This window comes from Vipera berus (assembly GCF_964194415.1).
Source record: "Vipera berus genome assembly, chromosome: 3".
NCBI classification, from domain to species: Eukaryota; Metazoa; Chordata; class Lepidosauria; order Squamata; family Viperidae; genus Vipera; species Vipera berus.
The window spans coordinates 120,226,019-120,253,360 of NC_138204.1; the positions used below are offsets into that span (position 1 = coordinate 120,226,019).

A 27,342-nucleotide genomic window follows, 5' to 3' on the forward strand; every position below is an offset into this window, starting at 1 on the left:
CTATGAACTGTTACACAGGAGCAATATAAATCATTTTATGACCTTTACAACCAGAATATAACTTTTTTTTTTGATAAAGAGATTAGAGCAAGAGAATGTTGATCACAGCCTCCTTCTTGATAAAACTGAGTATTATAGCATGGATGATCCCACTACCAGATGGATTTGTAGCTGGCATGTCTACGTGTGATGCTTAATGGTATTTTTGGCTCGAGAGCTCTTCAACATTTTCACACAAGACTTACTGGTAGATGAGGGGATAAAAGGGACCCTCATCAAATCTGCTGTTGTGATCTCTCGCCAGCCAGTGGATCTGGCAGCTGAGCCTGAGGATTCAGATGAGAAGGAGGGGCCTGGAGTGACACTGGAGTCAGAGGAAGGCTCTGAGGAGCACCAAGCCTCACAGTCAAACGAGGAGCCCTGCCCCTCTACTCACGCTCAGGCAGAGACATAGCAATTTTGGGAGCCTGAGCTGGGAAAAGAAGAGGAACAGCTGGGGCCAATCCCAGATGCACGGATGCGCAGAGAAGAGAGGCGAGCAAGACAGAGGAAAGCAGTGGGGCGGCTCCAGAGGCAAAGGAAAAGTCATTAAGAAGTCACGCCCTGGCTGGACTATAAAGGGTGGAGGTGTGGGAGGTGCTGGTTGCCAAAGACAACCGTTCACGCTGAGGATTTGCGTTTTGTTGATTGTGTTGCTTGCCTCTGAAGCAGTGGTGGGATTCAGCCAGTTTGCACCACTTCGGCAGAACTGGTAGCTAATTTTTTGTTCTCCAGGCCCAGAATGGACTTCTGGAAGCAGCAGCCACACAGAGAACCGGTTGTTCACATATTTGAATCTCACCACTAATCTGAAGTCTTGGACATTGAGTCAGGTGTGTAAAAATAAGAGGGGTTTGTTTTTCTTGCGGGTCCTGCTGGTTCCATGAAGAGGGGTTTCTCCTTGTGAGTAAAGTGGTTCAGCAAGTACTCACGTAGGCTGGGACAGAACATCTGCAGGCCATAAAAGGCTGGAGAGGGATTGCTGACACCTTAGAAGACAGTCTCAAAATTCAAATGGATATGGACAGATTTGAGTACTGGGCCATATACAACAAAGTGCAGCTGGGTAATGAGAAAGGTAGGGTTTTGTGCTTAGGTAAGTAAATACAGATATACAAATACAAAACAGATAGTTGAATTCCAGAATTTAATTAAATAAATGTGAATTTAATAGCTTCACATTTCACAATTGGAAAAAAAATGGGAAAAAAAATCTTTCCCCGAAGATTTTGATGCTACTGCTTTCTGAACAAAAAAAAAAAAGGAAAAACATGAAAAGAATAAAAGACAACAGCCCAATGAAAGAATTTTCACACTAAAGCCCCACTGTGCTTGAATAATCTAAGAAGCCACAACCTTCCTCTGTTTCTAGATAATTTGACTGCTTTTGGAAGGGATCATTTATACATTTATGTCAGTTTCAACTTCTAAGACTATTAACAAAGGTTAAAAACAATGCAACAGGAATAAAATGTCCTTACTGGGAAACCATCACACCCTTATGCAGTCCTGCAATCCCAATGGGTTGGGGATTTGCTCGTCATTCATGCAATCTCTTGCTAACTGGGGAATCAGGGAAATGAAGTCCACACATCTTAAATTTATCAAGGTTGAGAAACAATGGCCTAGAATAATCTGATTTCTCCAAGACTCTCAGTTCCTGTTGCAGAAACTGCAACATCTGGGAGATTTTGATTGGAAGGCCAGGAAGGTACAGAATCCAGAATAACAAAATAAATATTATGAGCAGCTTAATCACAGAAACATAGAATCATAGGGCTGGAAAGGACCTTAGAAGTTCTTCTAGTCCAATACCCTGCTTGAACAGGAGACCCTATACCATTTTGGACAAATGTCTGTCCAATCTTTTCTTAAAAACCTCCAGTGATGGAGCAGTCAGAACTTCTAGAGGTAAGCCATTCCACTGATTCATTGTTCTCACTGTCAGGAAATTTCTCCTTAGCTCAAGGTTGGATCTTTCCTTGATTATTTTTCATCTGCTAATTCTTGTCCTGCCTCAGGTGCTTTGGAGACTACAATAACCCCCTCTTCTCTGTGACAACCTCTCAAATATTGGAAGACTGCTATCATGTCACTCCTTGTCCTCCTCTTTGCTAAACTAAACATAACTAGTTCCTATAACTGTTCATCGTATGGCTTAGCCTCCAGTCTCCTAATCATCTTTGTGCTGCTTTCTGCATTCTTTCTAGAGTCTTGACATCTTGTTTGCATTGTGGTCACTAGAACTGGATGCAATATTACAAGGGTGTTACCACTGCAGTATAAAATGGTACTAATACTTCATGAGGCTTGATGTAACCTAGGATGCATTGGAGGGGGGGGTTGGCAGTTGTAGCACCCTGTTTATTATTTATTTATTTATTTATTTATTTATTTATTTATTTATTTATTTATTTATTTATTTATTTATTTATTTAATTTATATACCATCCTATTCCCGTAGGACTCAGGGCGGTTTACAGGGAGAATTAAAATACATAACATACAAAATTAAAATCAGTTAAAACTATGATTAAATTACAGTCCCTGAAGTTAAACTAAAACCCAATAAATTAATTAATTAAAACCCCTCAGTCTGGGCCAAACAGCTCGAAGAACCAGGTTTTCAAGTCCCGGCGAAATGAGCGAAGGTCGGGGGCAGTCCTGAGTTCCGTGGGAAGTTGGTTTCATAGGGCTGGCACGCCCACAGAGAATGTCTTTCCCCTGGGAATAACCCGCTGGCATTCCTTAACCGGCGGTACCCTGAGAAGGCCCTCCCTATGGGAGCGCACAGGACGATGGGAAGTTGATGCCGGCAGCAGGTGTTCCCTTAGATAATCCGGACCCAAGCCATTTAGGGCTTTATAGGTCATTACCAGCACCTGTTGGCTCATACTTAAGTGGTTGTCTTAGATCCCTCTCACAGTTACTGCTGTTGAGCCAGGTACCACATATTCTATACCTGTGCATTTGTTTTCTCTAACCTAAGTGTAAAACCTTACTTTTCTACCACTGACTTACATTTTGTTGGATAAAGCCCAGTGATCAAGTGCGTCAAGATACTTCTGTATCTTGTACTTCTAAAGAGTTGGATATTCCCCCATTGTGGTACCCCCTTTCATGCTTCCCTCCATTTAGATGTAGTTCCATTGAGGACTACGTGTTGAGTGTGATTGGTCAACCAGTTACGAATCCACTTGGTGGTGGTACTATCTATCCCACATTTTTCTAACTTACTAAGAAGTAGGTTGTGGTCTACTTTGCCAAATGCCTTACTGAAGTCTAAATACTGTAAACTATGTCCATATTTCCCTGATTCAATAATTTAGTCACTTGCAGTATGTTTTGTCTGGCATAATCTCTTTTTGACAAACCCGTATTGGCTTTTAGTTATAGCTTTGCTTGTTTCTAGGTGTTCAGGGATATTGATGTCAGGCTGATTGATCTGTATTTAAAGTAGGTATATAAAGTAGGTATACAAAGTGAGCTTGTCAATCAGAAGGTCGGCAGTTTGGCGGGTCGAATCCCGAGTGCCGCATAACAGAGTAAGCGCCTGTTACTTGTCCCAGCTTCTGCCAACCTAGCAGTTCGAAAGCACGTAAAAATGCAAGTAGAAAAATAGGGACCACTACGGTGGGAAGGTAACAGCGTTCCGTGTGCCTTTGGCGTCTAGTCATGCCGGCCACATGACCACGGAGACGTCCTCGGACAAGCGCTGGCTCTTCGGCTTTGAAACGGAGATGAGCACCGGCCCCTAGAGTTGGAAACGACTAGCACGCATGTGCGGGGGAACCTTTACCTTTATACGAAGTGGAGAAACATTACTTTCCATATTAAAACCTTCCCTTTCAGCAGTTCTTCATATTCATACCACCCCAACAAGACCCTGAGCTGTCAAATAGCATCATCTGTTGCAATCTTAACCTCCCAATTCTATCTGTTGTAATCCAACGCTGTATAAAGACAGCAGAGAACACCCATCCTATCCCGGTCTAGGACCATTCTTTTCACTTTGGCGTTAAAGGCATAAGAACTTCTTTAAGGCTATGCAATCTGGGCTGTAGAAAGCCAGAAAACCACTAAATGGCATCAATCTTCAGAATCAAAAATCTGTCAGTATGATAAGAAAATGAAGAACCTGCTAACAGTAAAGATAAATTAGAATATGAGAGGGAACAGAGAACAAAATCAAAATGTGATGCAATATTTTTGCTGACTTTTTCCATTTCCTGAGCACCTGTTCTACAAATGTAACTATTTGGAAGGGTTTAATTCCAAAATACATAACTATGTTTTAGCATGTTGTTGGTTTCCTCTGCTTTCAATTTTATTTTTGCCAATTTCTCATATACAAATGATTTGCACTATCACTGTATCCACCCAGAACAGATTTGCTTGAGGAATCACTTAGCATATTCGGCTTTTCTTCTTTCCATCAATTTTCCCACAGACTACTTTATTTCACCTTTTCCCCTATAATTTCTGCAATAAATTAGGAGGGGGGAAAAATAGGAAAGCAAGATAAATATTCATAGGGCTGCCTCCAATTTCTACCCTCTGGCTACAGCTCTGGAAGTCAGAAGCGCTTCTGGGAAGCCTGTGGCTCCCAGAATCAGCAGCCAATTAAAATAATAAAATAATAATAAAATAAGATAAATAATGAAATATAGGTGTGGAAACGGAATGATCTGAAAAAACAAGAAGTGTTTGGCTTTTAGTATAATTGCACGAAGCAGAAAAGTTACCTGTTGCAAAACATAACCTATATACCATATTAATTTGGAGGAGAATAATTATATGAGTTCATGAACCTGGGCATCAGTTTGGGGGAAACAGAAAGCTGAAAGGAGAAGGCAGAGTGACCAATTTCTAAATATGATCCACTTTCCCCTCCCTCCCCTTGCTGAACTGGCAAGGGGCACTTAGATAAGATATGGAACCTCTGCATCGCTTGTTATGGAAATTCAACCCCCCCTCCCAATATCTGCTTCCAAATGGCACAGGAGGTTATCAGTGGCATGATATTTATGGGGGAGGAAGGGCAAGAGGCAAAAAAATTTACTTTTTTTTTCTTTCACAATTTCAGTTTTGAAGAATGGGAATGGAACCACTCTCATTCCTATCCTTAACAGACATATACTGGCCCTCTACATGAATATTAAATATTCTTTTTTTTTAAACTGTGAGTAACTTCAAATTTGTTTTGTTTAATTTCATTGTGATATTTTCAGCATAATAATCTATCAAGACCATTTTGTTTGTTGTAGGGTATGAGCTACACATCTAAGTTTGCATCGTCTCCAAAAATTGTGACATGACAATGGGGAACCTTATGGTTCCCATGTGACTGGATTCCAACTCCTATCTTCACATTTAAGAAATGGAATGCTAATTTGTAATTACAGTATATTTAAGAAAGAGGTTTCCAATCAAAAGTTTACCAACCATAAAAATGTTTCCTGCAAGCAAAAATTACTCCCCTGAATCTCCCCAAATTATCACCTAATAAGATAGTTAGACTTCATTCAGCCAGTATCTGCTATCTATTATCTTCTACCCTGTTCCTTACATTAAAACCATTCATTTAATGATCATTCGAAGTTACAGCACTGAAAAAAGTGACCATATTTTACACTTGCAACCCTTGCAGCATCTCCATGATCACATGACCAAATTCAGATGCTTGGCAACTGGTTCGTACTTATGACAATTGTAATGACCTGGGGTCATGTGATCACCTTTTACAAACTTCCCACAAGCAAAGTCAATGGGGAAGTCTGATTCACTTAATAACCATGTTACTAACTTAACAACTGAAGTGCTTCACTTTACAACTGTGGCAAGAAAGGTCGTAAAATGGGGGAAAGGTCACTTAATTATCTTGCTTAGCAACAGAATTGTTGGGCTCAATTGTGGTTATAAGTCGAGGACTACCTGTAGTTATTCATTTATGGACAAACAAGTGCATGCTTTCCAAATCAGTACAAGAGTGCTCTTTATAGTACAGTGTATATATATATACTGTATATATATATATAAAAAGGTAAAGGTAAAGGTTCCCCCGCACATGCGTGCTAGTCGTTTCCAACTCTAGGGGCTGGTGCTCATCTCCGTTTCAAAGCCGAAGAGCCAGCGCTTGTCCGAGGACGTCTCCGTGGTTATGTGGCCGGCATGACTAGACGCCAAAGGCGCACGGAGCGCTGTTACCTTCCCACCGTGGTGGTCCCTATTTTTCTACTTGCATTTTTACGTGCTTTCGAACTGCTAGGTTGTCAGAAGCTGGGACGAGTAGCAGTCGCTCACTCTGCTACGCGGCACTCGGGATTCGACCCGCCAAACTGCCGACCTTCTGATCGACAAGCTCAGCTTCTTAACCCACTGAGCCTTACCTGTTGTTCCCTTACCTGTTGTTGCACTGGATACTGTTGGCCACTGCTGCTCAGGTCCCCCTGATCCAACACGCAGGCCTCCTGTTTCTTCCATGTGTACAGCACTAAACAAATCACACAAGGTTTATATTATACAGTTCTCAGAAAAAAACCAAAACAGTTTATTTTGATATAAATAACCAGTCTGTACTCAATACCTCTGTGAATCAACAGCTGACAACTTTTGGCTCAATTATAGCGCATTAAAAAAATACCAAAGCTCTCTAGAGCAAGGGTGTCAAACTGCCGGTCCACAGGCCGGACACGTTATCCGGAAGCCGCACCCACCCCATTGCCAGCAATGGCAAAACCGTCCCCCTACGTTGCGTAACATCACGTGACGTCGTGAGTTTGACATGTCTGCTCTAGAGCATGTGCAGAGCACTTTTTCCCCACCTGCGAGAATTCTTCTCTCACCAGCTTTTCTGACTCCTGGGATTCAGATCTTTCAAAGGGAAAGGTGCTTTGATTTTGCAATTTCCCCTCACAAGAATTAGTTTTGTTTATTACCAGACAAATGCATGCAATAAAAATGGGGAGGTCAGGGTGCAATAATTCATTTTTATTTTAGGTGGAGTGGAGCTGAAGGATTTTTCTCAATGAAGGACCAGCAAGGGTTTAGGTTGCAGTGCCAGCATTTAAAGGACGGCAGATTCAAAGGCAATTACAGATTACCTTCCAAGGGCTTTTAAGGAATTTGGAACTGGAAGCGCAGTAAATGGCAGTCCAATTAAGCAAGCCGAATCACAATCTCAACTTTCTTAAGCCTCATCGAAAAATTAGAGAGGGAGAGACCTAGCTAGCATGCCAGTAAAAATAAAAACTGTTCTTAAAGCTCTTCTGAAGCATTTCAAATTTCTAGCACAATATGTTTCTTGTTATTTTTACACAAACTAAAAAAAAAAAGCCTACACAGAAAGTGAAAAATAAAGAACCATTCCTCTTTCACAAGGCTGTTGCTTGTACATTTTACAATCTGTTGGTGTCACGTGGGTAAAAATGGCACCATTTTTACAACACTATGTTTCATAAAATTTACTACAAGATTTTCATCTGAAATGCAACAGGAATGATCCATGCAGATAGGCTTAAGTATTTTTGAAGTTACTTTTGATTTAAAACTCAGGAAAAAATAAATCATTGTACTTGACTTCAGAAGCAATCTTGTAGCACCGCCACCTGATTTTTTAATTTAATTTTATTTTTTGCCATTAAAGACTAACAGGGCTCTCCTACAGCATTCTGGACTTCAGCGTTAGTCAGCAGGAAACAAATAGGTTCAGATTTCTTAATTCTGAATTGGGTGGCCTCAAATTAAAATCCATTTCCAAATTACTGTATTTCACATTTGTACTGAATCCAAAGTTTGGTACACACTTCTAATGTTCCAAACTTTTGCGGAGAAGCACAGGTAGCATAACTACCTGGGGAATTACTGTATTTATTGGCGTATAACACGCACTTTTTCTTCCTGAAAATAGGGGGCAAATGATGTGTGCGTGTTATACGCCGATATAATTTAAGGGTTTTTTCCTGAAATTTCCTTTTTAAAATGAGGTGCGTGTTATACGCCGATAAATACGGTATTTCATTTAAAGCAGTACAAGAGCCAGAAAATGTTGCTGTGTAGTTAGTACATACCCTTGCATTCCAGCTCTTAAAGATGCAGAATAACGCCAATCAGGATTGGGTGGTTTTGGCTGCAGAGCAAAAAGAACACAAATATCACTGTTAATTTGTACTCGAACATGTTTTAAAGGCCATGCACAGCACACTTCAATCTGACCACTTGTTTTTTTTTATTTTTCTTTGCCAAGGGATCAAATAAATGTACTTACTTGGTTGCGTGCAGTAAAACCTGCAATCCCCTCATCCCCCGTTCATTTAACAGAAAAAAAAATAGATTTTAGATTTAGCCGGTAAAAAAGATGGAGAAAGAAAAAGCAGCTTTTCTAATTTTTTAAAAAAATTCTTTAATTAATTAAACTATTTCCTCCTTTTGAAGTGGCTTTCAAAGTACGTAAAAAGAGTTAACAATATTTGAAAACCAACATAATATTTAAAAGCAGGAATGATAATTTTAAAAAAGGACAATCAGCATCTAGTCAATTTAGCTGATCTTAGAAAAACAAATCAAGGTCAGGCGGGATTAGTATTTGGATGGCGATGACTAGGAGATTCCAAAATTGTACATTAAATGGAGAAAAGGAAAATAAAAACCCCAGGCAAAACAAACCATTTCCTTACTGTTGCCAGAAATATTCTGCATGACACTCAGTTTAGCTCTGGAGCTGAGGTCATCTGAAGGGTGCCTTTAATTTTTTATTCCTCTGTGTTATGCTCTTGTTTTCAGAAAGGAAGTTACTAAGAGATCCAGGAAGATCTTTTAAAGTGGTAGGTTTTGCTCACCAAGAACCTGCGTCAAATATACTATTTTATTTTGTTTTGTTTTGTTTTATGTTATTTGTTTAAGAGAATAGTAAGAATTATACTCCAAGTATTTTTTATAATTTCTTTTTCTTTTTAAATCAGAATCCTATTTTGCAATTTGATCATAGGTACAGGTAATCCTTGATTTACCATCGTGACTATCACATGACTGATCTGATAATAGGGCCTTGTTTGTGGCAGTCATTAAGTGAGACAAAGCTGTTAATTTTGCTGAAAATTAGAAGTGCCACTTCTCAACAGAAGTTGTAAAACATGGTCATGTGATATGGAATGCCACAAACATGATACATCCACGTTACCATGTGCCCAAAAGTCAGTCACATGACCATGGGGGCAGTGACCATCGTAACATTGAATCTGGGTTGCATGTAGACCCAAGGTAGGTCTGTCATAACTCTGAACAGTTGCTAAGCAACTGGTCATAAGTCAAGGAGTACCGGTAAGGTCAAGGATAAAAAGGAATAAAGACATATGTGGGCTTAGAAATTTAAAACATGTAATGTGTTTAGGACCACACTAGAAACATATTTTCCTTTCTCATTAGACACAAAGCAAAATAAATAAATCTGTTATCTGAACAGCTGACTATTGACCAACAATTGCAAGGTGAAATGCATGGATAGAGCTGATGTGAGATTTTGCCTTTGTCTCAGTAAAAACAAAAGCAAATGTTCAGAAGTATAAATAAGTGCTGAAATGGGGCTTACATTTTTTTAACAATCCAACATCTCACTTCAAGAAACAAGCAAGTATTCAGAATCCCAAGAAATTTAATATCTATTGGATACAATATAAAATTAACATTCAAACAAGTTTCTCTAGATCTTTGGAAGTGTGGTCTATATACAGTTCCTAAGAGAGAGAGGGGGGGGGGAGAAAGCAATTGACCTGGGACACAGGATTCAAGGTAGGATCTGACTAATGCAAATTAGAATGGAATTATCACTTCCAGTGATTTGGAAATGATCCTTTAATTGAGACAAGCTTTTAGTAGGCATGTTACACTGTGATTCTCATTTAGTTACAATTCCAAGATCCCTTCCACACATACTATTAATCCTATACAAATAATCCTCAATTTCCAACCACAATTGGAACTGGAATCTTGGTCATTGGACAAAACAGTCATTAAGCAAGACTGCTTTGCTCAATGACCACAATCCCAGTCTCCTGGTTCTGCTCATTAAGCAATCCCCTGGGTCATTAAGCGGATGGAGTGAAAGAGCTGCCTGTTGAGTTCAGTTCCCCTCCATGTGCTCCAGTGGGTTGCAGGAGTAGAACTCAGATCTTTGGATTCTCCACCCCTTTGGAGATATTTGGCTCCCCTCTGGCTGCAGAGGAGAACTGTCCTGGGAGGTTGCAGTAACAGCACTTGGATCTTCAGGATGTTTCTTTATTCTACCAGAGGAGTTTGGCTGTCCTCTGTGCACCAAAGAGAATTGCTTTGGTGGGCTGCAGAAAAGCAGGTAGGACCTTTAGGATCTGAGCTCCTTCTCTCCACCCTGCCAGAGGAGTTCACTGTGGTCAGTAGGCAGCTCTTTTAGCTAGCCAAGGGAGACAAGAGGGAGTTCTCTTGGCAGGCAGCAGCGGCTTGCAATCTTTCCCGATGGCTTCCCCGCTGACCTTCTGGCATTCTTAGCCTCCTTGGGGAGGCCAAGAAAAAAAATTGCAAATGGCAATCACATGACCACGGCGCACTTGGCAACTGGTCGTTAAGTGCAAAGTAGGTTGCCAAACATCCAGATTGCACCCTGGCACAGAGATGGCATGAGATTTAATAATGGCTGGAAGTGCTTTCCAAGCCACAAAGCACCCTTTCCAAGCCCATCATGACGTATACTTGTGAATTTGATTTTTTTTCCTAAGAACTGACCATTTATCTCTACAAATTTTCATTCTGCAGCTTATTCAGATCTTTTATAATTTGTTTCTCTCACCCAGAATATTAGCTATCCTGCTAATACTGTGCCATTGGCTACTCAGTTTTTAATTAGGCACCCCCCCAAAAAAATAGCAGTAGGTTCTTCACAATTTTCAAAAAGAGAAATTATTCTAATCCCAGAATTTCTAGGAATTGGGCAGCACACAAATTTGATGAATACACACTGTCTACAGAGTGCTACTCTGCCAGTCTTGAAACAATTATGTCAAATTATACAGGTAGTCCTCAATTTAACAACCATAGCAGAGCTCCATAATTTCGGTTGCTAAGTGAAACATTTGTTCAGTGAATTCTGCCCCATTTTATGACTTTTCTTGTCACACTTGCTAAGTGAATCACAGCAGTTATTAAGTTACGGTTGTTAAGTGAATCTGGCTTCCCCATTGACTTTGTCAGAAGGTCACAAAAAGGTCGGGACATTGCAACCGTCATAAATATGAATCATCTGCCAAGCATCCGAATTTTGATCACGTGACCATGGGGATGTTGCAATGGTTGTAAGTGTGATAAATGCTCATCAGTCACTTTTTCCAGTGCCATTGTAACTTTGGAAAATGGAATGGAAAAGTGAGTGAGAGAATCAGAGTTTGGGCAACCACCTGGTAAGGCCCCATAAGCAATGCCCAGTTGTAGGAGGTGCCCGTACTACTGCAAAAAGCAAAGGACCTCCCAGACCCCCTCCTGGGTCTGAACACTGACGGCGGCTGAAAGAGGCCCCCATACCTGCTGGGTTGGGGGCAGCAGGTCCTCCCAGACCCCTTTTTGGTCTGAGAAACTGATGACAGTGAGTTCTCTGGTTAGGAGGTGCCCGTTCTCTGTGAGAGAACCAGAGTCCTCCAGGATGGGTTTTTTTTGGTCCAAAAACTGACGGCGGGGCGGCAGGGTTAGTGTCACTAAGCGTGGCTGGATTGTGCCATTAAAAGGGACTTGACTAAGCCGATTGAACCCCTCATCAGAAGGGGAACATGGGAAGCTGTAGTTCGAGGGCCAGGTTTGGATCCCCCATTGGAGATTTGCTCGAGGTATGGGACGAGAAGCGAGTGCTCATCCTAGCCTGTATGAAAAGGAAGTGAGCAAGAGAAATTTGTGAAGAATGGGCTTTGCTGGGAAACCAATTTGGCTAAATAAAGGTAGTTAAAAGAAAAGGAAAATAAAATATAGGAATAGTGATATTCTCTCTCTCTCTCTCTCTCTCTCTCTCTCTCTCTTTCTCTATGCAACTACGTGATACGTTTAAGATTTGTGCCTTCCCTAATTTGAGCTAACTGAGATCTATAGTGGGAATGACCAGGGTGTGAAAACTTGAGTGTTCTGTTTTCCTCTCCTTTCCTCTTTGTCTTTGTCTGTGTTTGTGTGTGTCTATGTCAAGATCTTTGTGTGTCCTTGAGATTAAATGTTAACTGTTGGGTGCCTCTAATCCCTAGACACAAGAATTTTAAAATTCTGCTAGAAATTCTGCTTAAAATAAGCCATCAAAAGGAAAATACTCTCACCCTGTTTGCCTGGCCAGCAAAACAGAGAAATGTGTTCTTTTTTTCTTTCTCTCTGTGCTTGTAAGAACAGCCCAAAGTTGTCAGAAGGGAATGTTTTAAGTTCATCTACAGGAAAAGTTTCATTCTTGTATTTATTGTATGTGTTTAAGTGGGTTTCACCTGTCTACGTAACATCTGCAATGTTAACCTTAATGTCTTTTCAAACTCTGCCTGCAAGCTATCCCCCATTCCACTTCTCTATTTCTTATCCTCTATTCTCCATGCCTAAGTCTGACCAGAAATGCCTCTCCTAGGAGAGCCACTCACAAAGCGGGGAGGAGACCATGTTCTCATGTTTTTCAGCCCTGCACAGGTGGCTCAGCAACCTTTGGAAGCAGTGCACGCTGACCCAGACGCTGCCTCCATTCATTTGAGCATGGAATTGGATTTGAATCTAGCTATCCATTAGTAAGTCATCATGCAACCAGAGTGGAACAGATCTTCCAAGTCCTACATCCCAGATGTCTGTGGAAAACTGCAGAGGAAGGAAGAAGTCCTGGAACCATTGGCCCACATGTGAAGCCTCAGAAGACAACTGGGAAAGACTATGGGGGGAGGGCAGAAACTCATTGTAAGGTTGTCTTTCTTCCCTCATTTGTATTGCATTAGACGAATGGATTCATGGAGGGATGGCATTTGGAATGGTTGGCACAGCAAGTATTGAACACTTTGAATTTCTGCCTGGTGGGAGGGAAAATTTGTCCAGGATGTTTGTATTGCATGTCCTGTAGAAGCAGCTGCACATATGCACACATACACACACACCATTCAGAATCACACTAAGGCTATCCCCTTCACCTATCTTCAGCAAAGCTTCTTAGGCTGGTTCTTGCTCTGTGGTACTAAAGCTTTGCATGCACACCTTCCTGCAAATTCAAAGGGGGAGGGAACCAGGCCCCTTCAGGTGATTTACAATTCATATGCCCTCACTGAGGAAGTAGCAAAAAAGAGATCTCCAAACCCAAGCCCTGAACTGGTTGCACTGGTGAACTCGGAGTGGGAGTCCTAGGGCTGACTGTGTGCAATTTAAGAAATATTAATATTCTGGCTTGCACACTTGACTAACCTTAATTAGACTTCGCAAACCCTGGATGTACTAAACTAAGAGCTTAGGCAGGAAGCAACCCTTGAAAATAATCAGCCAGTGGTTAGGTACTGAGGCAAACATGGCTGTGAAGAATTTTGGGGGCATGTGCAAACCTGACTGGAAGCTCAAAGTGACATCAAACATTTAAAAAGAATTGCCACAGAATATTGGACACTATAAATTTCTTTTCCACCTAGCAGAACCTTTGTCCTGACTTTTAGACCTTTATGGGTTGGAAGCCCCGCTTTTGGGAGCCAATGCAGGGATCTTTTCTGCTGCCTCTATTAGTGTCTCCCCCCCTTTTTTTTGCATTAAGTGTAAAAGCTTTTTTATCAAGTCTCCCTGACAGATCAATTTTAATCTTGTGCCAGTAACAGTGTGTCATCCACACTTATATGGCACAAAGGGGGGATTGTGGAAAGACAGCAGCCCCCAAGAGAAAGAAATATTTTGGGGAATATTAAAAAGGCAGAATATTATATTTCCCCAAAGGATCATAAAGGCAGAAAAGAAGAAAACCATTTTGTTTATTCCCAGCTTGGACTGGAACCTGATGAAGATTTTTCTTTCAACAAAGCAATGGACGGAGACCAATCAAGGAGAGAAGCAACCTGGAACTAAGGAGAAATTTCCTGTTAGAATAATTAAACAGTGGAATGGCTTACATCCAGAAATTGTGGGTGCTCCATTACTGGAGGCTTTTAAAAAGAGATGGGTCAGCCATTTGTCTGAAATGAGGTTGGACTGGAAGATCTCCAAGATCCTTTCCAACTCTGTTATTCTGTTATATAATAATTAATACTGGAAAAAACTATGAGTCAGAAGAGACATGAAGGGACATGTGGTGGACATGAAAAAAACAAAAGTCTTGGAAAGAAATATGCAGGTAGTCCTCAACTTACAACTGCTCATTTAGTGACTATTCAAAGTTACAATGGCACTGAAAAAAGTGACTAATGACTGTTTTTGACACTTATGACTGTTGCAGCATCCGCATGGTCACATGCTTAGCAACTGACTCATACTTATGACAACTGCAGTGCTCCAGAGTCATATGATCACTTTCAGACAAGCAAAGTCAATGGTGAAGCCAGATTCACTTAAGAACCATGTTATTAACTTAATAACTGCAGGGATTCACTTCACAATGGTAGCAAGAAAGGTCATAAAATGCTTCAAAATTCATTTAACAAATGTCTCACTTAGCAACAGAAATTTTGAGCTCAATTGTGGTCGTAAGTTGCAGACTACCTGCAAACTAATCTTCAGAGAATCTTAGGGATTAAATTCAAAATAAAACTTTTGTAACTAAGCATAATTCCAGAACATATCAATAAAATGTGATCATTCATTAACGTGTATGCTTATGGCTGCAAACGTTTTGCACAACCCTAGAAAAAAGGCATAGCATTAATGCAAATAAACTTGGAGAAGATGTAGCAATAGCAAAACTAAAAGTATACAGTACACAAAAAATACAAGTTTAATTAAATTCAAGCTAGAGTGGTTCCCATGTATATTACACATTATGCGGCAAGGGTTAGGGTTAAGGTTAGACCCGTGGTGGCAAACCTATGGCATGAGTGCCACTGATGGCACGCAGAGCCCTCTCTGTGGGCATGCGTGCTGTCGCCCCAGTCCTAGGCCTTCAGCTGGGTTTTATAAAACCTTTTCACTTTAGGCCTCCGCCGCCATGACCAAAAAAAAAATGTTCAATCAATCAATCATTTTCAACTTCTCATGAGAAAAAAAAAAGATCTTGCAAAGTTGGAATTGATTGATTGAACTTTTTAGTCCCACCTAGTCTGCCGTTACCACTGCAGCCACGCCGACCCAATGGGCCACACAGACCCAACGGGCCACACAGACCCAATGGGCCACACCCCACCCAATGGGCCACGCCCACCCAGCACATGACAATACATAAATGGGTTTTGGGTTGCAGTTTGGGCACTTGGTCTCTAAAAGGTTCGCCATCACTGGGTTAGGCAAATACAAACATTTAGAGCAAAATGGCTTCTCAAGTGTACACCAACAGATACTGCAAATTCATTGGAGAACAAAGAAAGGAAAGTAAAAAACCCAATATTTATTCATATTGGTTTTTTTCTTCTCCCCCCTCCTTTCTTTTCTTTCACTATTTATAAATAATAAGAGTAGAGCCTTTGTTACTAAGCTCAAAATTTTATATTTCTCTTTTCCTTTTTAATATTATTCATTTTGCTTGGCATCTTTTATTAATACGACAGTAAGTATTCTCTTCAGTTTATTCCTTCCAGTGTTCTGTTTCATCTGCTAGGTACACTTCATTAATATAATCCGGCAGGGTTTTTCCATCACCATAATCATCTGCAGTCAAAGAAACAAGTTTCCTCGTCATCTGAAGACTTATTTATTCGAACAAGCCGGCCTGGCCTGATGGGGGATGGGTTGGGATTTTATTGTTGTTCTTAATATATTTATTTATTGTTTTAGCTTGGGCATTGTGTTTAATTCTTTTTAACTTTTGTATCTTGTATTTTTATATGTTTGCCCTGTTCACCGCCCTGAGTCCTTCGGGAGAAGGGCGGTATATAAATAAAATAAAATAATAATAATAATAATAATAATAATAATAATCATCATCATCATCATCATCATCATCATCATCATCATCATCATCATCATCATCTGCCTTTTAAGTCTCTCCTCCACCGTTACCGTTGCACTGCTAGTGACAGAAGCATTTGTATTTTTATATGTTTGCCCTGTTCACCGCCCTGAGTCCTTCGGGAGAAGGGCGGTATATAAATAAAATTATTATTATTATTATTATTATTATTATTATTATTATTATTATTATTATTATTATTATTATTATTATTATTATTATCTGCCTTTTAAGTCTCTCCTCCACCGTTACCGTAGCATTGCTATTGACAGAAGCATCTCCAAACGCCCTTCAGCTCAAGCCTGTCCCCACCATCTTTCCACTCTATACGATCTGCACAAATAGCAAACACATGAATACCGAGAGTTGAGAGAAAATTTCTGCATAACATTTGAAAACGTTTAAGGGACTGAAATGCAGCTCTAAATTCTCCCCTCAGTTTTAAAGCGGATTCAGAAGTTTTCCTCCCAACGGCTTTTGACATTCTGCAACCACATCCTAGCTGGCCTTCCCTAAGAAAGAGAACTGGAGGTGGCAGCAGAAAAAGCCAAGAGTGGAACTGATTGGTATCGTTTTAGATACGCTATTTGATAACATTCCACACTGCACCTTTGCAGAAATCAGTGAATTTCATTTGCTATAATGCAGTAGCTGAGACAAACTGAATACAGCAGATTGAATTAAAGCTAATACCGAACAGAACAGAACAGAATAACAAGAGTTGGAAAGGACCTTGGAGGTCTTCTAGTCCAACCCTCCACTCAAGACAATATAATTTAAGTACTACAGCACACACTGAGTAGCAGGGGCAAGCCCTTTCAAAGAGTTATGAACGGAGCAAAGCGCTGGGATATGTGAGAAGCCCAACCGTCAGGCAAAACATTTTCCCTCCCCCTGCAAGAGATACACATTTCAATCTCAAAATGTTTCACTACAGAAGCTAAGACAGTTTGCCAGAACTTGTTGTCACCTGATGTGTTAATCCTGCCCCGATTCCCCAGTTCATCAGCAGTGATAAACTCTAATTTTGGCATTGCTGATATCCTAAGCTTTAACTCTGAAGGCTCTGCCCCGTGTTCTGTACCAGCCTGCTACTGGCCCTGCAGAAAAAAGCAGGGACAACCCCTTTACAAACGGCAAGAGGCTGGAATAAAGCCAGCCCAATTTATTAACATAAAACAGAGTAAGACAAGACACCAACCATGAAACAGGAGCTATGAAACAGGAACTATCCAAGCGGTTGCCTTCAGCAAACCAGCCCTCCCACACATTCCCCTTAAATACAGTTCAGGGCGTGGCCTCTCTCTGCCTCCTTCCGAGGTGCCCCATTGCCTTCCTCTGTTTACTCCTGATTGACTGCCTCCTGCGTCCGGCGTCCTTGAACAGGGCCAGCTGTGGGTCATCTTCATCCATGCTGTCAGGCTCACACAGCTGGGTCTCCGTCGTGACCAGGTGGGAGGGGCCCGGCTGAGGGCTCTGCGGAGCCTCAAGGCCATCATCAACACCCCCTCCTCCTCCTCTGAGTCGTCCGACCCAACTGCCGAACCCACAGGCTGACCCTGAATCACAACACCCTGCTAGATATTGGCTATTAATGCCTCTAAATGCCTTTTTCTTCCCTTCCCTTTTCTTTGCAAATAAGCATCACGGTCTATTTAAGACTATCATTCACAAGCAGATTAAACACTTCCGAACCAATGAATTATACTTTAGAATTCATGCCCTGAGGAACATCATCATCAAGAATTCACACACACACGCACTTAAAAAAGAAAATTATTTGTTCTGCTGTAGTTGATGCTAGGATTTGGAGAAAGGCAAATCTAATTTGGAATTCTGCAAATCCAAAAACGCTTATTTCAATGGTTTTAATGTACATGCAATTATGTATGTAGCTACATACTTCTCTATTCACAAGTATGTGTTTATATGTTTACATTGCTGAAAAGTGCAACTCGACATTCAGAGAAGTGTGGACTTGTACTGACAGCTGAATTCTACTCTGTACCTTATTCTAAGGCAGTGTGGACGGATGGCATTTTGCAAGTCACATAAAAGCAAAAGTTGGTCTGTTAATTTAGAAACTAGGTCAAGCCTCAAACTCAAAATGGTGCTAGTAGATGGAATTTGGTTGTAAGGATAAGTCCCTAATTCCCTCCAGCTCCGAGATCACAAATGCCATTAGCCCCCAATCTCTTTCTCACACCTAGCAATGTTCAATATGAGAGTGCTACAGTAGAAATGCCATGCTAGGTTGCACTAGACAGAAAAAGCCTTCTGCATTGGAATTTGCAAGACTCACTTTCCTCAGACCTTCTTGCACCCACTCCATTTCTACTCCCCAATCTTTTAAAAACAGACTGAAAATTACATACACTGTTGCTGATCTAACCATGCTGACAACAAAAAGCAAAAACCTCTCACAATTCCTGGAGAAACAAGCATTCCTTCACAGAGGGGGGGGGGGCGATCTTGTGAAACATTGCGAAGTTAGAATTGATTGATTGACCTTTTTTTCCCAAAAAAACTTTGTTTCTTTGCACACGGCGGCGGCAGCGGATTGCGAAGGAGAAACAACATGGGGCTGAAAGTCAGGTAAGGAAAGAAAGGCAATTTCTGGGGGGAGCGAGGATTTCTTTCCTTACCTGCCCCGCTTGTTCCAAGGCCGCTTTCCGTTCCAAAGGCCCAACCGCCCACTTCAGCGCCCTCCCTCCCCGAGTCTCTGGCGCTCCACCTGCCACTTTGTGGCTCTGTAGGCAGAGCTGTGGAGTTCTCTTCTCTGTAGGTAGAACTGTAGGTAGCTGAATGGGCAGGTGAGGGGGAAACCTACCCCACTTGTTCCACGGCCGCTTTTGGCCAAGCCACATTGCAGCAGCATTGGGCGCAATACGTGAGGTGGCAAACAGCTGTGTCATGCCAAAACCTCCCACTTGCCACTCCTGCCCAATGCCGCTGCCATGAGGCTGCAAAACAAGCCGGGCAGTGGTAAGAATCCGGTATACTGGTGCCTTATCTCCACCCAGCTTGTTCTGCGGCCTCATGGCAGCGGCATTGCATGCGATCCACAAGGTGGCAAATGGCCACAGCCAGTGGCAAACCGCCAGGTCATGCTGAAACCGGCCGTTTGCCACATCCTGCCCAGTGCCACTGCCATGAGGCGCCCCACTGGCTCATGGGAGTTGTGCTGGCATCCTTCGTGCCGGGCGTCCTTTGTGGTGAGTTTCTGGAAAGATTTGCGACGGGGGTGGGTGCAACGCACAAGGCAGCAAATGGCCGCAGCCAGAGGCAAACAGCCATGTCGCACCAAAACCGGCCATTTGCCGCCTCCTGCCCAGTGCTGCTGTCATGAGGCCGCGAAACAAGCCGGGTGGCGGTAAGAAACCGGTAAAACAGTTCTTTACCTCTGCCCAGCTTGTTCTGCGGCCTCATGGAAGCCGCATTGGGTGTGACGTGCAAGGCGGCAAATGGCCGCGACCAGAGGCAAACAACCACATCGTGCCGAAACTCAGGGGCCAGCATACTGTGGCTGCTGATGGACACAGTTGGCCCCCATGCACTTGCTGTGTGTGGGGGACGATGGTATCAGGCAGCAGCTGCCTTGGTCCCTGCCTTGCCTTGCCTGCGGCAATGGCACCCCTGCCTTGCCCGCTGCCTTGCCTCGCCTCACCCTGCAGGACGAGCCTCCTGCCCACCGTCCCACCTGCCAGAGACCCCCTGGATCTTCCCCAACCCTGCCTGGCCCCCACAGGTGTCCCTCCCCACGAGCAACATTGAAGTGGCCATGCCCCCCCCAGCCATGCCCACCCAATTGGCCACACCCAAGTCAAAATGTTTACCTAGGAATGTTGCGTTGACTTTCATCTTTGTCATTTTATCATCACCATTATCAAGCGCAGTTACAATTTTACTTAGTCACTGCTTTGCTTAATGGTTCAGTTGCCAGACCCAATAGTGGTCACTAAATCAGGACTATATGTATGGTACCTAGCCAGCAGGTTGCATTATAGTGTTTTGGTTTTTTAAATTACCTTTCCAACTCTGAAAAGGCAGCACAGGTTGTGAGAACCCTGTCCCTATCACACACACAGCTCCTTGGAATGATCAAGCCACAAAGGAGGAGATGGAGTGAAGATTCCAAGGGCTTCTGGGAGAGGGATGTGGATTCAGCCATGCCATTACTGTTGCATTGTCATTAATTTATTGCATTTTATTTTCACGTATCATTAAGTGTATTAATGTTTTTTTTTCCTTTGGGTAGAACACCTACCCAAATAAAAATAAATGACAAATCTGGATTACTTGATATATTCAAATAAACAAAATACAGAATGTAATAAAAACAATTAACCAAATTAGTTAAGCACTGGTATTTAATACCAATGCTTAATACTCCTCAACATTTTCTTCTCTTTTATTAGCAGGATTCCAAGCAATGTGCAAAAGATATATATCTGCAGGGGGACATCTGCTAAAAATTATTTGAATGCAGATGCTACTACTGCAAGGCAAAATTAACAAAATGCTTTAAGATTCCAAAGGACTGGTTTTCCATACCTAATAGAAATCTCTATTTTTTTAAAAAAAAACACCATGTATAACACAATTTCTCATTCAGGTACTATTCAAATCTCAAAAGACATTTAAATGCTGTACCTGCAACAAAGGTTAATGCAGAATATCCTTGTTTAGGATTTCAGCCAACCAGACTCCAAGATACTCACTTTCATTCCTATTCCAACCATTAGTTTTCAAGGTTTTTCGCCAGGCACTCAGCACCCTATGGCCAAAGATTTTATGTTACCTTCTTTCTGAATTGCTTTGGGTTTTGTTTTGCTCCCTAAGAGGCTTTCTCAAATATTTATTGTACTTCTGCAAATCTTAAAACTTTCTCTGAGTTTCTTAATGTTCCTGTTTTGGCTATAAGTTTGTTGGCACTCAGCAGCTGAATCTGCAATTAAAGATAGTAAACAATGGAAATTAAAAACTGATTTGATAGGACAGAAAATAGCCATTATGCAGACTCATTAAATACTGCTAAATATTGAAGTTCCAATCCAGATTAGCGATATGGAAAAGCCCTATTAAGGAAAAGTGACATGTACTGTACTCACAGATTTGAAAACAAAAAAACATAGAAAATTGTTGTGGAAATAAAGATTTGTCCCCACTGCTTCCACCAGCACCACTATCTTTTCTACTCTAGATCTCTAGATGTCTTCTTACAGCTGCTATTTACCAAAATGAAAAAGTAATCAGACAGTAATCAGGCAGATCTCTGATATCTCATATAGTTCAATCTTACAATAAATGGATTTAGGTTTGGAGCATCAATCAGTAAATATTTTTACCTGAATCTATGTGTGTATTCTCTCTCTCTCTCTCTCTCTCTCTCTCTCTCTCTCTCTCTCTCTCTCTCTCTATATATATATATATATATATATATATATATATATATATATATATATATATATATATATATGTATGTATGTATGTATGTATGTATGTATGTATGTATATGTATATGTATATGTATATGTATATGTATATGTATATGTATATGTATATATATATATACACACACACACACACACACACTTAAAATTGAGATACGTGCCAAATAAATACAAAATCTATTAACCATGCTAATACTATAAACAATATTTATCACAGCATAGATTTTTTTCTTCCTAGCATTTTCCTGCAAGTGCAATGTCTACTTTTTTCAGATCAACAAGTGTTGAACCATTGATTGTGAGAGGAATTGATTAACCAGTTTGTTGCCTGATGTCATGGACTGAGAGACTGGCCCAAAATTTCCCAACCATGCCTAAGGCAGAATTAGAACTCAGTCCCCTGGTTTCTAGCCTGGTGCCCTAACCATTACATCAAACTGTCTCTCAGTATAGATTGGGGGAGGGGGGTAAATTGTTTTTAAAAGGAAAGGTTTCTTAGAAAATGTGTCACAATGAAATAATTTCATTACAGAATATCTAGTTTGAAGAGTTGTGAGCAATGAACTTACTTTTTCGTAGACTTCTAAGTTTCAATTGCATTACTTTTATTGGTTCAATAATATACAACATTGACATTGAATAGACTTTATTTTCTACTACAATGTGCCTGTTTAAAAAGAATGGGTTCTAAATTGATTAATTATAAACAGTTAATTGCTATAATCCTATAGTCTGTTTTAACATAAGTGCCAAATATTTCAAAAGTGCCACTTGTATTCCAATAAGTGGCTGTAGGACTTCAGCCTAAAATCAGTGATAATCATTCCATGCATTCACTGAATTCAATACTAGCTGTAATGAACAAACATTACTGTTCGGTATCGTGAGAAACAGAAGAAGACTCTTTAAAATGGAACTGCTGTAGAAAGTGTGTAGTATATATTGGCAAGAATTAAATTCAGCAGTGTACCACTACAGAAAAGCTTGATCAATTAATGACTGGCTATTGGTATTAAACCACAATAGCAGTTTCAAGTTACTATATGGCATAGCACTCACCAGCACAGATGCTGAAATATGTAAACTTTGAAAGGAAGATGCAAGACGAGAGAAGAAAAACGATATGCACCATGTTGAATAAATACATTACAACTCAGGATCATTAAAATACATAACCACAAAGCCTAATCTGTCCCTACCATGACCTAGACCCCAGCATTTGGAATAAATAACTAATTTGGAATAAATAACTAAGGCTATACAGCTGTGTACATTTCCCTAGAAATAAGCTCTGCTGGTAAATAGTTTATAATGTAGATTCATTATACTGCATATTCATTGCCTGGCTGTTCCTGCATTGTTTTCCCTATACCTAACCTTGCACTGCTGAAAAGTCATTTGTCTGAGCTAACCTATTAGAAGAAATTTAAAGCCTGCCAAAATTTTGCTTACCAAAAGGATGAAAGGAAATCTTAATTTTTTCACTCTTCAATTTTCCCACAACTCATTAATCCTGAACACACATTTTTTATGTTTCAAAGGAAATTGATTTAATTAAGAAAAGATCACATATATACCTTTAAACCTCACCTCATTTGAAGCAATTAGATCACTTTTAAAAATGATAAAGTTTGGAGAGCTCAGTCCACTTTCTCCAATTATGTTTCTCTCTGCCATCACAGCATGAGGGTTAATTCCTGTGGTCCCCCCTGGATTATAAAACATGAAGGCGTCACTTCCTGAGCCGGCTGACACACAGGTTTTATAGCAGTAAGTCTTGGAGAGAGACCCACTGCCTCTCACTTCAACCAAATGGGGTTGCAGCATCCCAGTAGCAACACTGCTGTTTGTCTGCTTGTCTGCTTCAAATGGGCACCTTTCCTTAGAAGCCCCACAGAAACCTGCACAACAAGAGCCGCTATACAAACTGTCTTTGTGGCACTTCATCACAGCAAGGACAACAACAGTCAAGAGAAATATAAAAGAGACAACACTCAGAGACACAATGAGATAAAGGGTTATTTCAGAATAATTTCTGGAACTTGTAATGTGTCTTCCAGCGTCAGGAATGATTTGGGAAGCCCTGTCCACCACAACAACGATGATTGACACAGAGGAAGATAAGGGTGGCTCTCCATTGTCCCTCACTATAATGGTAAGGTTGAACATAGCCTCTGTTGCCTCCCACAGCTTTTGAGTAGTCCGAATTTCTCCACTGTGAACCTCCACTCTAAAGATGTCTGGAACAGGGGTTTGTGCTAGATGAAAAAACAGCCATGCATTTTGTCCCGAGTCTCCATCAATGGCTATCACTTTAGTGACTAAGTATCCAGAATTGGCTGAGTGAGGGATCATCTCTGTGGCTGCTGAATTATTCATAGAGATGGGATACAAAATTTGAGGTACATGATCGTTTTGATCCAATACATAGATGTGTACAGTGGCTGTGCTGCTGAGAGATGGCATCCCTGCGTCTTGAGCCTGCACAACAATCTGGAATTCTCTCAGTGTTTCATAGTCAAAGGATCTGACAGCATAAATGTTGCCGGTTTCAGACTGAATGGAGACATAGAAGGACGCAGGTTGCCCCTGAATTTCTCCTGTTATCAAAGAGTAGGAAATATAGGCATTTGCGTAAGCATCAAGATCAGTGGCCTTTGTTGTGCACAGAGAAGATCCAGGAGCATTGTTCTCAGGTATATAAATAGAATAAGGGAGTTCTTGAAACTGTGGTGCGTTGTCATTGATATCAGAAACATCTACTTTAATGACTTTATGGGAAGAGAGTGGAGGTGTCCCAGCATCTGTGGCAGTGATTGTAATGTTGTAACTAGAAGTCCTTTCACGATCAAGGAACTCCTCAGTGACAAGAGTGTAAGAATTTTTGAAAGAATGAAGTTTAAAAGGAAGGTTGGCAGGAACGTTTAAACTGACTTGACTGTTCAGGCCAGAATCCAAATCAGTAACACTCAGCACAGCTACTACAGTTCCAAGCTGGGCATCCTCAGAGACTGGGCTGTACAAGGAAGTCAGCACTACTTCAGGGGCGTTATCATTGGCATCCACAATGTTGACTAGCACCTTGCAGTGACCAGTCATAGGAACAGAGCCCTTATCTGTGGCTTGCACATAGATTTCATAGGAGGTATTTTCCTCATAGTCCAATGATCCATTGACCCTCACCTCTCCTGACACTGCATGCACAGTGAACAGTTGACGCACTTCCTGTGGAGTGTAAGTGCTAAAAGAATACAGCAAGTCACCGTTGGAGCTCTCATCTGGATCAAAGGCCTTCAGTTTTACAACTAGCATACCTGGGTCAATGTTTTCTAACAGGGTCACCACGTAAATGCTACGATCAAATTCTGGGCAGTTGTCATTGACATCTAAGACCCTCACAGAGATTTGGGCAGTGGCAGATTTGGCAGGATTGCCTCCATCCAAGGCGACCAGCATCAGCTGCTGGTGAGTGCTCTGTTCTCGGTCCAAGGGTTGAAGCAGTACCAGCTCCAAGAGTTTGCTGCCAGGCTTCAAGTCCCGCAGATCCAGCCCAAAGTGCTCGCTGGGGGTGAGCTGGTAATTTTGCACCGAGTTGGAACCCACATCGGGATCTTGCGCGCTCTCGATAGGAAAGCGAGACCCCGGCACAACAGATTCACTGATCTCCAAGCGGTACTCCTGCCGGGGGAACCTGGGGGCATTGTCATTGATGTCCAGCACCTCCACTTCTACATCGTGAACTTGTACAGGCTGCTCGACCAGCAACTCCAAGCTAAGGAAGCAGGAAGCGCTGAACTCACACAGGGCTTCCCGGTCGATTCGTTCCTTCACCACCAGGAGTCCGTGGGCCGGATCCAGAGAGAAGTACTGCTTCCCACTTCCCGAGGTCAGCCGGGCCCCTCGGGACGCCAGACGTCGAGGCTCCAGGGCCAAGTCTTCTCCTACCTTGCCTACCACGGCGCCTCGCGGCAGCTCTTCCCTTACCTGGTAGATGAGCTGCCCGGCGGCGGGTCCCAGGCTCAGCAGCGGCGGCAACAGCAGCAGGAGAAGCCTAAGCGTTTCCGCCCGACAGCGGCACCAGGAGCCCGACGACATTACAGAAACGGGGAAGCCGCTTGGCCCTTCCTTGGGAAGGCGCACTCAGCTGCCCGAGAGGGGCACATCAGCGGCTACCGGGCGCCGTCTGCAGCCCCTGGCGTGGCCGCCAAGCCGCCGCTAACGCCGCTCTGCTCTGGGCCGCCCATGTCTCTCAGTCCTCAGTCTGGCCCGCAGCTGCAAGAGCCTCTCCGTTTCCTTCCTTCCTTCCTCGGCGGGCGACGCTGTCGCTGGCTTGTGCTTTTGCTGTTGCTGTTAACCGTTGGGTTTACCGGGAGAGAGCGGAGAGGTGGGGCGCGCTCAGCTCGGCTGACTCCGTTTCAGCACTTTGTCTGGGAACAGCGACCTGGAGGCGGGCGGGAGGCAACCGAGAGCGACGGTCCAGACAGGCAGACGACGCGCAGTCGAGACGTGAGGAGCGAAGGCTAGCGAGGCGCGCTCATTCCCTCCCTCTCAAAAAGTATTGGACGGGATCCGTAAGAGGCTGTCTCTCCGCTCACTGCACCTGGCAGGCCAAATTATTCCTAGCCTCGGTCCCGGGAAGCTTTTAAGTTACAAACACCCAAGAGCTGAAGCGGAATCCTTGCCTACCAAGAGCCCTAGCAACTCCCTGCCCCGGACCGCGAACCAATCTGCGAAAGCCCCCCTCTAGGGTCTTCAAACTTGGCCCTTTTATGACTTGTGGACTTCAACTCCCAGAATTCCTCAGCCAGAAAAGCTGGCTGAGGAATTCTGGGAGTTGAAGTCCACAAGTCATAAAAGGGCCAAGTTTGAAGACCCCTCTAGCAACTTAAAAGTGCAATTTCGGGCGGGGCGATTCCCGATCTTCAAACATTTCTTCTTCCACACCCGACTCCAAATTTGGGATTCGGTTAGTACACGTTCTTTCTATCCTGCATTAAGATACCAATACTAAAGCAAAAAAACCCCGTAATATTTTATATCTGACTGACGATATTTAACAGTTAAGGTACTGGGCTAGTATAGGGAAATCCAGTCCCAGCCCAGTCTCGGCTTTGGGCCAGGCACTCTCTCAAGTCCAACATTTCACAGGGTTATTGGGGAGAAAAATAGGAGAAGCTTTGAGCTCCGGAATAAAAGCCGGGATATAAATCTAACAGAGAAATAAAATATGCATTAAACAGAGACTTACACATAGAAAAAGGGAGCATCAAAGCCATAAAAAAGAAAAAGTACTGAAATACTGGTATTTAAAATAACTTTCTGTTGATTTGTTTAAAGCTTTAAATAAATAAATAAATTCCACGAAGGACATACTGTGCGCACCATCGTCACCCCAATCTGTTCCAGGCAATTCAAGAGTCTTACATCCTTTCTACAGAACACTGTAAGAGAGAGAATGTTCACTAGAACATTCACTAGATAATCATTTGAGAATCTGAGAAACATTTTGAGTGCTTTGAAGTCAAGACTAGTCAGAATGGTGCTTCTAAGTCCACTGAAGTTTTGTTCCAGCATCAGGACAAAATGGGAATTGTTGAGCCATGCTGGTGTCTCTCAATTTGTTTTCATTTCATTTCCCTAACCCTGTGACTTAGGAGAGGATATTAGCCAATAAAAAAGAAGGCATAGGTTTTATTAGTACTGTTATGGAGAAATGAGAGTTGTGGTATAACTTTGCTATCAGTTACGCCTCATATTCAG

General features: G+C 42.0%; 2 protein-coding genes across 2 annotated transcripts in view; both read right to left on the reverse strand.

Moving 5' to 3' along the window:
- LOC308666662 (protocadherin alpha-5-like) overlaps positions 1–27,342 on the reverse strand; it is a gene marked incomplete at its 5' end in the record, with an annotated part of 153,128 nt that overhangs the window by 16,877 nt on the left and 108,909 nt on the right. Inside the window, 2 exons of the mRNA XM_081325555.1 lie at positions 6,444–6,532; positions 8,109–8,167. Of these exons, the coding sequence (XP_081181681.1) occupies positions 6,444–6,532; positions 8,109–8,167 (148 nt within the window). The remainder of the gene's footprint in view (positions 1–6,443; positions 6,533–8,108; positions 8,168–27,342) is intronic.
- Positions 19,235–27,342, reverse strand: part of LOC308665515 (protocadherin alpha-C2-like) — a gene marked incomplete at both ends in the record, with an annotated part of 30,813 nt that continues 22,705 nt past the window's right edge. The window contains 2 exons of the mRNA XM_081323576.1: positions 19,235–19,689; positions 23,160–24,412. Of these exons, the coding sequence (XP_081179702.1) occupies positions 19,235–19,689; positions 23,160–24,412 (1,708 nt within the window). The remainder of the gene's footprint in view (positions 19,690–23,159; positions 24,413–27,342) is intronic.